Source organism: Equus caballus, chromosome 5 (assembly GCF_041296265.1).
Source record: "Equus caballus isolate H_3958 breed thoroughbred chromosome 5, TB-T2T, whole genome shotgun sequence".
Classification (NCBI taxonomy): domain Eukaryota; kingdom Metazoa; phylum Chordata; class Mammalia; order Perissodactyla; family Equidae; genus Equus; species Equus caballus.
The window spans coordinates 83,233,126-83,248,287 of NC_091688.1; the positions used below are offsets into that span (position 1 = coordinate 83,233,126).

Genomic DNA, 15,162 nt, shown 5'->3' on the forward strand with positions numbered 1-15,162 from the left:
CGTATCACTCACAATTATAAGGATCTTCTTCCGTGTGCTAATCTGTTCAGCCTCATAAACTGTATCATAGACACACAGAGTTCTATGCAAAATTCAATGTAAAAATTATTTTAGGATGAAGTCAAAATCCCTTAATGAGGGAGTGAGGGGATGGAAAGTGGTAAAAAGACTTTTTTAAACAGGGGATCACAAGGTTGAAAGAGCATAGATACTTCATTCCTTGTTTAATGTTCCCTTTTATTTCTAATATGAAATTTATTACTGAGAGGGATCCTTTTTTCCTACATTCTAAATCTTTCTCTTCTGCTGTTTGGGTTTTGATCAACTTTGACATTTGGTATAAACTAAAAAGACGAAAGTTTATTAGGAAGGCATGAGATGTGAGACTAGAAACGTAGCAAGGGGTTAGATCATTAAGGCCCTGAGGGCTGAAATAAGAAGTTTGAGTTTGTATTAAAAGCTGTGAGAACTACTGATGTGTTATAGGAAGGAGTGTCATGAACTAAACATTTTGTTCTATACTTTAGAAAGGTTTCTCTAGCAGCAGTGTGGGTGATGGATTGGACAAGGATGTGTTATAAGAGGCAGAGAAATTGATTAGGAGGCTGATATCATCTGACTAAAAGTAGAGAGGGCCTAACAAAGGCTTGTGTTGGACTTGGTGACTGAATTGCTATGGAGAATGGGTGGGAAGGAAGTATCAGAGATGATTACCAGGTTGGATAATTGGATTGATTTTAACTCATTCATTCAAGCAATATTTACTGTGGACCTAGTAAATGACTTTGTTTTAATCCCTGTTCTATATGCTGGAAGGTAACAGTAAAACAAGATGAAGTCCTGCCCTCACAGAATTACATTTCAACTAGGAAGCCAAGAAATAGGCAAGTTTATATATATATATATATCTACATATATTTTTATTTTTTTTTACTAAATTTTCAGTGCTATGAAGAAAAAATAAGGCACCATAAGACATTAGAGAGTTAGAGAGTTATTGGGGCAAAGAGGATGACTATTTTCTATTTTAGGTAATGTGGTCAGGGAAGGCCTCTCTGAGGTCACATTTGAGCCTAGATCTGAATGAACTAAGGGTTTAGAGCATTCTAAGCAGAGAGAATAAGTGCAAATACTATGAGTTAGTAATGAGTTTAGTGGTTTTAAGGAATAAGAAAAGGCCAGTTTGTTTGGAGCAAGTAAGGTGAGATGAAATGAAAAGAGATGAGATCAGAGAGGTAAGAAGGGAGCTGATGACATAGGTTTCATACACAATGTGAAGAGGAGGGATTGTATTTTTAGTGCAATGGGTAGCCATTGGAGGATTTTGTTCAGGAGAGTGGCATGATATAATTGATACTATAAAAGTACTAACTCTGGCTGCTGGTGTGGTACTGGGGCTCTTCATTGAGAAAGACATTAAAATAAGAGGAACAAACTTTGAGGAAAATATATTGAGTTAGAAGTGCTTACGAGACATCTAATTTCTACTGGATGAATTCAATAGGCAATTGGATATGCAACCCCAGAAGAGAGGTTTGTGAGTCAGCATATGTGGTTATTGAAATCATGGTTTGGATGAAGTCATTAGGCTTAGTGTTTACAGTAAAAAGAGCAAAGCGTTGTCTTGGTGACACCACCATTTGTTCTCCATTTAAGAAGCAAATAGGTGAAGGACATACAGCCAGTTCTGCTGTTAGGCGACATATGCATTCCTAAAAGTTGTCATGCTGAGGTGTTGGCTCTAGAGGACTGCCTGCATTCAAATTCTGTCTTTGGACTTCCTAGTTGGGTGACCTTGGGAAAATTATTTCAATTCTCTATGACTTAGTTTACGTAACTGTCAGATGGGATTAACAATAGTGCCTCCTCATAGGGTTGTTGTGAGAATTACGTGACTTCAAACAGTAAAGTTCTTTAGAATAGTGCTTGGTACATAGAAAGAATTTAATAAATACTGCTATTCTTATTCTTTTAAAAAATGCAAAGCACCTAATAAGTACCTGGTTGATAATCAATATTCTTTAAATAATTGATTTCCTGAGTGACAACAACTGGATTGATTTTGTGGTTAGGGCCACTCATGAAACAAGTAATTTACCATAGACAACTAAGTTTTTTCTTGCTATTCATTGGTACCAAATATCTAAATTTAACCCCAAAACTGCAATTTGGTGATATCCAGGTCTAAGCTAATGTTAAAGAATCTGTCCTCTGATAGAAGCCTTTCCTTTTTTTCCCCTCTTCTCCCTACCCCCTCTCATCTGTGTCTCTTTCTTTAAGAATTCTCTCTTCTCTCTATCAACATCTGCTCAAAGCATTTGCTAAACATATTCACACTAAGCTATGAAAGCTTAAAACTAGAATGACAATTAGAAATCACCTAACAACTCTGGTGGCTATCTACAGAATATTTCTCACTGTGAGATTTCTGTGGGAAGAAATAACCCTGCCTTGATTAATTAGGCTTGCCAAGGGAGATGTGAGGTTGTGTGGGGAATACAGTGGCTGTGAGGCAGTGTGGTAGGGTGAAGACTGTAGACTTTGAAGTCAGACCACTTGGGCTCAAATCTATTTCTACCATTTATCAGCTGTGTGACTTTGACCAAGTTATTTAATCTCTCTGGGGCTCAATTTCTTCATCTGTGAAATGGGTATGGGCTTTAAGTATAAACTTGAAACCATGAGATATTACCTCCTCATTTCTGTTTCTGGATATCATACAAAAGAAACAAGGTGAATGAAATAATAAATAAACCTGAAAACTCCATTTTCATCAAACTAGGGGACTGCTATAATCTGCAAATTCCTAAAATATGCTGAGAAAAACAGATGCCATATCGAGTAAAGTCAATAGTAAGATTTCAGAAAGCGCCAGCAAAACCAAACTTCCTGAATGTGAGGGGCACGCCTCGAGGTACTTTACCTTTAGCCTTTATACAAAACAAGTGCTACAGGATCTGGAGAGGACAGAAGTTCCCAGAAGGAAGTACAAAAGAAAGAAGCACAAAAACAGGCTAAATGGCTCAGTGGGGACAAATCTCAGAAAATGCAAAAATCTACATCCTGAAGTGAAGGACTCATTCTGAAGCATATAACAATAGGAGTGGATCCAGGGTAAAGACAGTGCAGGCTTGTGAGCAGAGCTGGCTATAGAAGTTTTCCTGGGCTAGGTTTGGTTCAGAGAAGAAGGTGGGGCTTTATCAAGAAGCCATTTGAGGAGGAGACTCTGCTATTGCTGAAATAGAGCCCTTGAGTTTTTATATTTGAAAGGCATGGCCCTCTGTCTTCTCCTCCCAGATTCCTTCTACAAATTGCTGAGCTGCGAAATAATAGGAACTAAAAGCAGTTGGCACAGAATAAATAGAAAGATACAACAAGGTAAAATGTAGAGAAAAGCAGCAAAAATGAGAATGGACACACATAAAACAATCACCTCTATGAAGGAAGATCACAAAGCAGAAATATAAGAACTCAGGAAAATGAAGAGATGGCAAGGTATTAAAAGGATATGAATTATGTGCTTGTAGAACTCAGAAAGGAAGTCACAGAGAAAAAACCTTTGTATAAATCAAGATGAAATTGGAAGGAGCACAAAAAGAGATCAGACATTGTAGGAAACACGGAGAAATGAGACAATCAAACAAATGGAACTGAAGATAAAGAACATATTTTAAAAGATTACAAAGAAATGCTAGAATACAGTCATGGAGATTCAACATACTCATACTTGGAATTTTTGAAGAAGAAAACTAAAACTATAAAATAGAACAAACATTCAAGGATATAATTCATGAAAACTTTGCTAAAGTAAAAACAACAACAACAATAGCAACAGAACTTGAATCTGTACACCACATGGACATACTTTGTGCCTGGAAACACTTATCCAGAATGGTCAATACGAAGCCATATCCTAATCAAATCACTGCACTTCAAAGCTAAAGAACAGCTTTTTGCGGGCATGCTAGTAAAAGATCAAGTTACGTAGAAGGAGAAAAAAAAATTACCTAACTTCAGATTTTTCTACTCTAACATTCAACACCTAAGGACAATGGAACCATATCCACAAGATATTCAAGGAAAGAAAGTATCAACAAAGAATTTTATATCCAATGAAACTTAAGACACAAGCCTACCAACAAACAATTCTAAAAAGTCAAACACTCAAGAAATGTTCTCACGAATCCTTATTGAAGAAACCAATAGAGGTAAACTTCAGCAGAAAAGGAAATGACTGAGAAAACCATTGCAGAAGACTAGCTCTATTTATCAGAAAAAAACGTGGGAAGAGAACAGAATATAAATGTCATATGAACTAACAGCATAGGGATGGTACAATCACCAAAAAACGTGAGGAGAAAGGGAAAAAAGACAGGAAATAGATTGTTTGCTGATTGGCTTATTTGTAGAAGCTGGGAATTAAATCATATTATCCAAAGCTGATAAACCAAATAAAAAATACTATAAGGATATTTAATAATAAAGAGGTAAATACTGAGAAACATAATTCTATTGACTAATATTAGATGGTAAGGGAAAGGGGAGAAAGGAAGAAAAAGGAAAAGGAAACATTCTTCATAGGAAAGAAGGAATAGATATGTCGAAGTAAAGAGAACTAGGGACATTGTATACATTCACAATTTTAAAGGTAACCCTTTAGAATAAAAATACAAACCTTTCTAAATCTCAGAAGAACTACATACAAAAACAAGGTAAAGGCAACAAAGCACACAGTGAAAAGACTTTAAAAAGTTAAAATGGGAAACCAATATAAAATAATACAACAGATAGATTAAATGAACCATCACACTGAAAATGTACATAGATTTAATGTTTATATTCAAATAAAGAAATGTTCAGATTAGATCACAAAGCAAACAAAACTTCTTCCTCTTTAGTTAAAACACAGTGTTTCAAAGTAGATGAAAATAAAAGCGTGGACAAAGCTATACTGGACAAACACAAACAAAAATAAAGTGGGGGAAGGAGGCTTAGTCTTACCAGATATGGTAGAAGTTTTACCAAAAAAAAAAAAAAAAAGCCAGACATGCAAGTTCTTTATATAATTCAGAAAGGTGCAATATCCAACGACTATATGAATTTTATGACTATCTGTGTATAATAACCATAACATCAATATTCATAAAGCTAAGACCACACAAGAGAAAAGACCAAATAGACACACTAGTGGTGAGAGACTTCTTTTACTTCTTAGTCCATGACGGATTCATTGTATAAAAATAAACAAGGATACAGAGAATATAAATAACATAAACAGAGGTTCAGCTAACTGGTATTAAATTCTGTACCCTGAAACACCTTTGCGATTGCTTATCAAACACTTGAAAATTGACCACTTATTAGCTAACTTTCAAAAACAGAAAGTGCCTATTAGACACCATTCTCTGATTACAATGCTATTAAGTTAGATTTTAATAACAAACTCAGAAAGCAAAACAAAAAACCTTCTAATTGGAAATTTTAAAATTTCCTCTTAAATCATTTTGGTCAATGGGAAAATACAAATAAAGATTGCTTAGTTTCTAGAGTAAACGACAAAAATGAAAATACCACACAGAATCTATGGAGTACAGCTAAAGCAATACTCAGAAAATTTATAGCTTAAATGCTATAAATTAAGAACTAAATACTCATCTTCAGAAATTAGAACAAGAATAAAACAAACCTAGATAAAATATAAAAAGATAATTAGTGAAGATAAATGCAGAAATTAATTAATTAATTAGATAGACAAAAAAGGTAGAAAGGATAAACAAACCCAAAGGGTATACTTTTCAAATGACCAGTAATGATACTAACTTAAAAACAAATAGAGGAAAATATTCAAAATTGGAAAATTATATAGATAACCACGGAAATAGGAAAACAAAAAGAATTGTAAGGGGCTATTACATGAAGATCCCTGATACATTTGAAAGCCTAGAAGAAAGTTATTATTTCATAGAAAAATGTAAGTTTCTAAAATTGATTCAAGATGCAGTAAAAAATTAGAATAAATCTATTAACATAGAAGATTGAGGAAGTGAATGAAATTCATTTTTATCAATGAAAAAGCCAACTTGATAAGTTTGGTTTGCAGCCGAGTTTTACCTAACTTTTGAAAAAAGAGAAAGATAATTCTAAACATATTTAAACTGCTTTAGGCCATTGAAAATAGTGAAACTTCAATATTATAGTCTGATAAAGATAGGACAATAAAAGAAAAACCACAGACCAGTCTTAACTCATAAATATCGACACAATGATTCTAAGTAAGTTATTCTTCAAGAATCTAACAAGATATCAAAAGAATAATATACAGCCATTAAATATATAGATTTTATTTTAGGAATGTAAAGATGGTTCAATAACAGGAAATGTATTGAACAGTAAATGCTCAAAGTCATTTGTTTGTTTAAAAATCTCAGCTATCTGTCATACAAATTCAAATAAAAACAGAATTGAAGGAAACGTATTGATATATATGTAAAGAAATATTGAAAACACACATATGTACTCTAAAGTTTTCAAATAATACTCTTTCCAATAATATTTCCTTTTAATAGAATCAGAAATTTGAGGCAGTAGATAGCAGGTGTTAGTGTTGGTTTTCTTCAAGCAAGGAGCAGCCCTTGATATCATACCACATAACTGTGACTCTTCCTTTGTGTAAGAATAGTCTATGTGCATCATAGAATAACTTCCACGTACTTTATGATTATATGTACTTTAAGCATTGTGATTTCATAGTAGCAATGTTCCTTCCATAGTTTACTTCTCAGATTGAGATATGCATACCCTTAGAAGCAGGTAGCATTGAGCAAGATTATCCAAAGTCATAGAGTAAGTATGGTATATGTTTCAGGAGTATAAATTTTCATTGACTATTGTGGATGGGAATAGTTAGCTGATTTAGCTGGTAATTCATGTTTTATAATAAAACATAGTCATATTATGGAGTAAAATTAAAATTTTCATAAATTAAAATTATAAAACATGAGAAGTGAAAGATTTTTTTGTGTGTTTTTACGGGGCCTCTTAAAAATATTCCCCCAAATCCCTGGAGATGCATATAATTCTAAACTTCTGTTAGGAATATTTTGGTGGAAAAGCTTGACAGATATTGTCATACAATATGTTAGATACAAACATTTATAACATTTAAAACTTATCAAATTACAACTACTTCATAAATGAAATGATGCTTGTTCTAACCTTAAAACAGTGTTTTGTAAAGCTCTCTAATAAGAAAACATCTTAATTGTACTTCTAGATTACACATGAATGATATTCAGTTATTATTTCATTGTTGTATATAGTTTTCAGTCTTGGGTCTGACATTTGCTATTATGTTTACTATTTGTAATAAACATGAATTATCAAATATCTATTAATTTCCCGTAAAAGGAAAACTAAGATGATGTACAATGTTGCTGGCTAATCTTCAAAAACTTTTTTTCCTCATTTATCACAGTTTCAAATTAACAAATCTTTGACATTTCCTGTTGGAAATGATTATATATGTACAAAGATACAGATGGGAGATTTATAATCCAAAGAATAACAAAAATCATATGGCTAACTAAACTGTTCTATATCTTTAAGAAAGGATTCATCATTCTTTACAAATAGTATTTAATTTTATAGGACTCTAGAGATAAATGTGACATCTAACCAGATTCTAGTGGGGCAAATTCATTCATTCAGACATTATAGAACTATTTGCAAGGCAGATGTAGTAGATATCCAATAATCAATTGGAATCTGTCTTCCTAGAGTTTATAATTGAGTGAGGGAGATAAGCAGTACACTATTAGTAACATTACAATAAAACATAAACCAGAAAAATCTGTAATTATATAAAATCCATATTATATAATAAATATTGAAAAAGAGTCTACAAATTCTTTGGATAAAAATTATTGTGGAGGACTGAGAAAAAATGGAAGAGAAAGAAACTTGGAAGGGAGAGAAAAAGTATGATTATCACCAACATTAGGAATTCACATTATCTTGTTGGAGACATATCAAGGTGACTAGGTACTCTATGTATATAGCACACACTTAAGGTATTATGCATAGAGAGAGCTTTTATGTGACTTGTAAATTCCCAGAAGGCTAGAAGGGAAAACAGTCTGAAAAATTATAGTTTAAAGGACTATGTGAACTTAATATGTAAAATGGTTTCTAAATTACAGATATCTTTTTGTAAGTATGTCTTTAACATAGAAGTCATAAAATTCTAACTTCTAAATTAAAGAAGTCAATGACATCTGGGAATCTTTGAATATGTCTATTCATTGGAGTAAGAAGATTTCTACTTGATTGGTAAAAATGAGAGAACATTTATTAATTAAATTTTGGGTTTAGGGATATTTGGATGTGTGTGTGTCTGTGTGTGTGTGTGTGTGTGTGCATGTGTGTGTATGTGTATGTGTTTTTCACATTGAGTGTAACATTTTACTCTCCCTCTTCGTATCTTTCATTACCTGGAAATTAGTTATTGAGAGAGCATGCTTATTTTAGGGATTACTGTTGATAGAGACAAGGAAGATTTTCTCATACTCAAACATTTATATGAACACATGAATGCATAAGAGTAAGATTCTTTCTCTTTCTCTTTCTCTCTCTCTTTTTAATTTCCAGGCATAGATATTCTTCATCAACTAGGCCTTGGAGGCAAAGATGTAAGACACTCATCATCAGTGACTGCTGTACCATCATCATCTACACCATTCCCTCAGGGGGTCCATTTAACAGAATCAGGTGTCATGTTAACAAATGATGCTTACATTGAGTCACCTCTCATGAAAATTTTACCAATCAACTTAGAACAGCCATTTACAATATTAATCGGGTTACAGTCACATAGAGTAAACAATGCATTTCTCTTCAGCATTAGAAATAAAAATAGACTGCAATTAGGAATACAATTATTACCTAAAAAGTTAGTGGTGTACCTTGGAGGAAAGCAGACTGTATTTTTCAACTACAGTGTTCATGATGAGCGATGGCACTCATTTGCTCTTACTATTAGAAACCAAGTTGTCTCAATGTTTGTTGAGTGTGGAAAGAAATATTTTAGCAAAGAGACTCTTTTGGAAGTTCAGACCTTTGATTCTAACAGTGTGTTTACCTTAGGAAGTGTGAATAATAATTCTGTCCATTTTGAAGGAATAGTGTGTCAGTTGGATATTATTCCTTCATCAGAAGCATCTGCAGACTATTGCAGATATGTGAAACAACAGTGTCGCCCTGAGACAAGCCTTCTTCATACAACTATCGTACCAGCTAGGATACTGGAAAACTCTCCCTTGCCCAAACAATTTGGTCAAAGAGTGCTGTCAGAGGACTCACTTACTGAAGGCAAAAGCATTCCAACTATCATAAATAACAATTCTGCAACAGTGCATAAACAACAAGAACTCCAGATATCAAGATCTCAGTTAACGTCTCTTCATTCAGGGAATGTCTCTGCTGTGGATCTTGTGAACCATGGGACTCAGGCCAGAGAAGCAATCACAGAGGAACATACTCAGACAAATTTAAACCTGTCAATGACCCATCATCGCCTCAGTCAGGCAAGAACAAATAGCAAGGAGAAACTTAGTTCTCTCCTAACTGTGTCCGACAATATCACACAGAATAATAATAAAGTGAGTGGTCTGTCACCATTTAAGAAGATATCATCTGTTCTTTCACATATAAAACAAGATACAATTACAAATCTCAAGAAGGCTATTACAACAAATCTACATACTAATGAACTCATGGAACTGCAAGAGATTTTAAACACAACCTTATACAGAGTGACAGATGAGCCATCTGTGGATAATCACCTTGATCTAAGGAAGGAAGGTGAATCTGATTCTCATGCTACTTATCCCATCGAAAATAGCTATGAAACTGGACTTTATGATTATTATTATTATTATGAGGATCTTAATGCAGTGCCTGAAATGGAGAATCTGAGAGGGCCAAAAGGGGACCCTGGACCTCCCGTAAGTTGTTGTTGTTGTTTTTAAAATGTATCATAATGCAGTAACTTACCATACCTTGCAAAAAGAATTCTCTAGATCGAACAATTAAAACAGATCAAATCTGTCTCAGAAATGTATTCTGGCTACAGTGAGTGAATTTATGGTTGCTGTAACATATCCAACCAGAATGCAATCCTGGCTCAAAGACTGTACTTTTTTTTTGTTGTGTTTATTGGCAGGCTGAAAAGGTTATTTAATTCTGGTAAAATGTAAGTCAGCTATATGTTTTTCTTGTTCAGTTGAAATTCAACCAGAAATCCAACCGCTAAATATAGATCAGCATTCTTTATTTAAAAAAACCGTAGACTTAATGCATAGTCATGTTAAAAGAAAGATATAAAAGTTATAGTAGACTAAAGGAAAATACATTAAGTACATCAACTAAATAGCCTTTCAGAAAAATAGTATCAAATGTATTAAAATAGAGTGTAAAATTTATTTTAGATAGAGATAATTTTGTAGTGAATCATTGACTTGGAAAAAGCAAACCCTTACATTATCATTCTAAATGAAATATTTTAATTTCCATGAACAGTAACATATTTCATTACATCTTCAATGATTTAGTCAGTTTACATATATGGATTAATAAAAGCTCTATCTACCTAATACAGAAACTAGCCAGTCAGCCCATCAGTCCACTCAATGGAAAAAACCAGCCAAGTCACTTATTTAATAATGTATAAACAAAATTATGAGATAATAGATGGATTTTTTTTTCAGCTCTGAAATTCTTTTGTTTAGGTACAATTACAGATTAACATCTGAAAAATTTTAAAATCATTTAAAACTCATTTAAAGCTATTTAAAATCACATTAGAAACATTATTTTTTGCCTTTCTTATTTGATTACTTTAAATAATCAACCTATATGTCTTCAGAAATTAATTATTTTAATTGCAAGCAGACTAAACTGTATCTTAAAGTACTTCTTTATTTGATGAAAATAAAATTTGAGTCATTGGTTTAGTTCCAGAAACCATAGAATGGGAAAAGATGATGCCACTTGCTTAGCTTGTGTTTCCTTTGTGGTTATTACTCGAAGTGATTTGATAGGTATTGAGCAACTCTTATTAGAGTGAATGTTTAAAGTCTTTAAAATAAAACTTGGAGAATATATTATTATAGTGAAATAAACTCTTTTCAGCTATGACAATTAATTATCAACAGATTAGTAAAAAAAAATTGTGCCACTGGGCAGGTCATATTAAACAAATAGCTATGGAAGTCATTTACTTTCTTTGGAAAGAGTCAGTATGATGAAATAAGCATTGATCTCTTCTGTAAATCCAAAATAGTCATTTCAGCATGGGTAGGTGAAGCACTAATATTCAACAGATAATTATTTAGTCTCTGCTATGGGCAAAGCAGGAACACAAAGTATGTATAAAGAGCTTACATTTCAATAATGGGGATACCCATTATTGAAATTCATTTCAATATTGATATTCAAATTCAATATTCAAAAATTGAAGTTCATTTATAACTCTACCTCACAGTAAAGTATAATGAATGCCACTGAAAGATACAAACTAAGTGTATGGAGTACAGATGTTAAAGGTAAGAAAAATATTTTTCGAGGGGATCCCCATGAAAGATCACTTAAGGGTAGGCTGTTCAGGATAGGTTCTTGTGGACAAAGTTAGTTATAACCTAGGCCTCAAATAATGGATATGATTTTGATAGGTGAAAGGAACTGGCATATTTTTTTATATAGGAAAAACAGCATAGTAGCTATCATTTGCTGGGCTTTTTACCTTGTTGCAGATGTTCTACCATGACCTTTACATTCATTATCTTATCTTAAAAGAACCTTGTAAGGTTGGTATTATTATCCTCATTTTCCAGGTGAAGAAACTGAAGCCCAGAAGAGTTAATTTACTTGTCCATAACCACATCGCTGATAAATGATAGAGCCAGGATTCGGACCTAGGTTTTCTGCCTTTAAAGCTCAAACTCTTTCCTAATATTAGACTGAATAATGTTGGACAAATATAAGACCAGCTAGACGTTGTCAGGTTGTAGAGAGTATCGTCAAACTGATAGTTCTAACTTCATCTTGTTCTCAATGGAGAATTTTGCAGATTTCTAAGCAGAGACATTAATAGGGGAGTCAGTCTGGAAGTAGGGCCCAGAACAGATAAGAAGTTCCTGTATCATTCTGATGTTACAAGACTAGGACATTATCTAGGATGACAGCAGTGAAAATGCAAAGGAAAGATAGGATTCAAGAGATGTTCTGAAGGAAGGTTTGGTGCTAGGGACCAAGAAAAAAGGAAGCGAATCAAAGATGACTCTCAAGTTTTAAGCCTGTGGATTGAGAGAATGGTGATACCATTACTAAAAACAGTAACTAAGAGACAAAGTCAATTTTACAAGAAAAGTAAGTTAAAACATTTAAGATACTGTTGGCAATTCAGTAAGCTGTTGGGAAAGTTGAAAGAAGCTGAAGTGAAAAAGAGAGGTCAAGGCAGGGGCTATAGATTTTGGAGTCCTCTCGTCAGTAATATAGTTGAAGCTACAGGATTGAATAATATTTTTAAGGAAAGGAGTTTGGCATAGGGTCAAGACCCACATTATGGGGAATGTTTACTTTTGGCTTATAGAAGGAAAAAAGCAGGAATGTGATGGAATGGTCAGGGAGATGGAAGAGAATACTGTACTATCACAAAGGCCAAAGAAGAGAGTTCTGAGAAGAAATCGATCAGCAGAGCAAAAAAGCTACAGGGAAGTCACAGGGGATGACGACTGAGAAAAAGTGGAGGAGATCTACTCAACCTTCTGATGGGAAAGTCATTGTTGAACTTTGAGACTCCAACTTCAGCACAGTGTAGAAGATTAAACGTAGATTTTAGAAAGCTAATGAGCGAGTGAATGGTGATGGGATGATGAACTTGGTAGGGATTGTTTCACTGCTTCCTGAAGTGGATGTTACTGTGTGAAGTCTGAGGCCAGCTTGATTTTTCCTACTTGTGGGTGACTGTTTTTTCCACTGTGTGCACAGGCAGTAATTTCATTATCTCTGAAGTTCAGTAAATCTTTTAGGTTCTGTATCAGTGTTTTCTGGTACTCTTTTGATTTGAAGACTATTTTTATTTTATTACAGGAAAGTCTCCAATATATCCTCAAGTATTTTTCTTTTCCATTTTTCTGTATTCTTTTTCAGGCACACCAATAGGCATACGTTGAATGTCCTTTGGGATGATACATAGTATTTATTGTCTTGTCTACAATCATGTCAAAGTGCTCTTTTTCATTTTGTGTGAATTCACTTATCCAACATCCATATTCCTTTATTATAAAGACTTTTCAATTGTATTTAATCAGTTTTTATTGCTTCTGATGTGGCTTCCATCTATAATGTTTTTCTTTTCTTTTTTCTTCTTTGTTGTTTTTGCTCTTTCATATCTTTTTTAAGCTCTTCTCATTCACATTTCATTACCTTTGGCTGCTCTTTTTACCTCTTGTAACTTTTTTTTTTAGCTCTCTTCTTATAGAGAAATGTCATCTTGAAATTCTTTGAAGCTACAGTGAACTATATGACTGAACTTTTTTTCTGTTGCATGGGGTAGTTCCTCTTCTGGTAAATGATTTTCATCTATCTTCTGGCAAATGATTTTCATCTACTTTTTTTTTTAAGATTTTATTTTTCCTTTTTCTCCCCAAAGCCCCCCAGTACATAGTTGTATATTTTTAGTTGTGGGTCCTTCTAGTTGTGGCATGTGGGACTCTGCCTCTGCGTGGCCTGATGAGCAGTGCTATGTCCGTGCCTGGGATCCAAACTAGTGAAACCCTGGGCCGCTGAAGCGGAGTGCCCAAACTTAACCACTCGGCCATGGGGCCGGCCCCCAACACCTACTTTTAATTTATGTTTCTCTCCTCATACTTCCCCTTCCCCTCAATATCTATGTATAGGTCTCATGCTGGTTTCTTTCTGGTTATTGCTCTTATCTTAACTAAAGACAACTTTTTCTTGTTTTTAGAATAGTATAGGGAGAGACAAAGGGAAGTAAGGTGGAGTGATAGAGTGTCAAATTTAGGTTGCTGCCTTAAACACCATCTTACCATATTTATTTTGACCTTTACCCAGAGACATATCTCCTTTCATTTTTATGTACAATTTGTTGTGAAGCCCTTTATATCATAGACTCTCTGAGAAGTAATATCGTGATTTACGCTGTTGTCTTTTACCCCCTCTCACCACTAGAAATCTCCCAAAGTTAGGAGATTTGGTTGTAGATCACAACAACAGTTCTTCCTCTTCAGCTCTACATTCCTTACTCTTGGCCCTTTGGAACTGGGTCTCTACTAGGTCATGAATTCTATCTCCTACGGCTTTCCCATTCCCTCAAACCTCGTCATTGTAATCAAAGGATTGTTGGAATGAACTTTCAGGACTGATAGACTTTCAGGTATCTGTAGCCTGTCCAGTGTTTGAAATCTGAGGAAGTTTTTTGTTTCTTTTTTGTTTTTGGTCATCTCTCAACATCCTTCCTTAGTTCAAAGTTTCTCAGTATTTGGAAGATAATCTTCATATTTTGTGGTTTGTGGCTGCGGTCCTTTCCTTGTTTCATTGGAGATGATGTCTTCTTCTTTTGGTGTTTTTTGTTGTTTTCAGTGGGTTTTGAGGGAGGGAGGGTAGTTTAAAGAATGTTCTCATTCTGCCATCTTTTACGTAAATTCTCTAGTGATATTTTTAAAAACATAAATTGGATCATGTTATTTATCTGTTTAAACTCTTCAGTGGCAAAAGCATAAGGCTCTTAGAATAAACTAAAAACTCTTTATCCTGACCTGTTCTGTCAAATGGGATCTGGCCCTGCTCATCACTGCACCCTCTGCTTGTTCCACTTACTCTCACTATTAGTTTTCTTTTAGTTCCTCAATAAGACTATGTTTTTCCTTTGTTTTGTTTTGTTTTACTCACACACTCATTCATTTTATTCCTATTTTCTTCAATTTTATTTTCTCTTTTTTTCTAACTCCCATTTACCTTTCAAGTCTACCTTAACAGTTCTGCAGAGAAGCCTTCTCTATTACCACAATATAAATTAGACACATCTGTCAATCTCTCTCTTGGTTGCTTATTTCCTTCATATCACTATGAAAAATGTATAATTAT

The 15,162-nt window shown here is 33.9% G+C and overlaps 1 protein-coding gene and 1 long non-coding RNA gene across 19 annotated transcripts in view; one reads left to right on the forward strand and one right to left on the reverse strand.

Moving 5' to 3' along the window:
* LOC111773604 (uncharacterized) overlaps positions 1-15,162 on the reverse strand; it is a 196,070-nt gene that overhangs the window by 158,476 nt on the left and 22,432 nt on the right. The gene's annotated exons all lie outside the window — the stretch shown is intronic.
* Positions 1-15,162, forward strand: part of COL24A1 (collagen type XXIV alpha 1 chain) — a 349,220-nt gene that overhangs the window by 16,457 nt on the left and 317,601 nt on the right. For 13 of the 16 annotated variants that reach the window (XR_011438845.1, XR_011438846.1, XM_023641737.2 and 10 more), the window contains one exon: positions 8,647-10,001. The exons of the other annotated variants lie outside the window; for them this stretch is intronic. Coding sequence is in view for 9 of the 13 variants with exons in the window: in XM_023641737.2 (XP_023497505.1) it covers positions 8,647-10,001 (1,355 nt within the window). In the remaining 4 variants the exon portion in view is untranslated. The remainder of the gene's footprint in view (positions 1-8,646; positions 10,002-15,162) is intronic. 16 annotated transcript variants of the gene reach the window in all.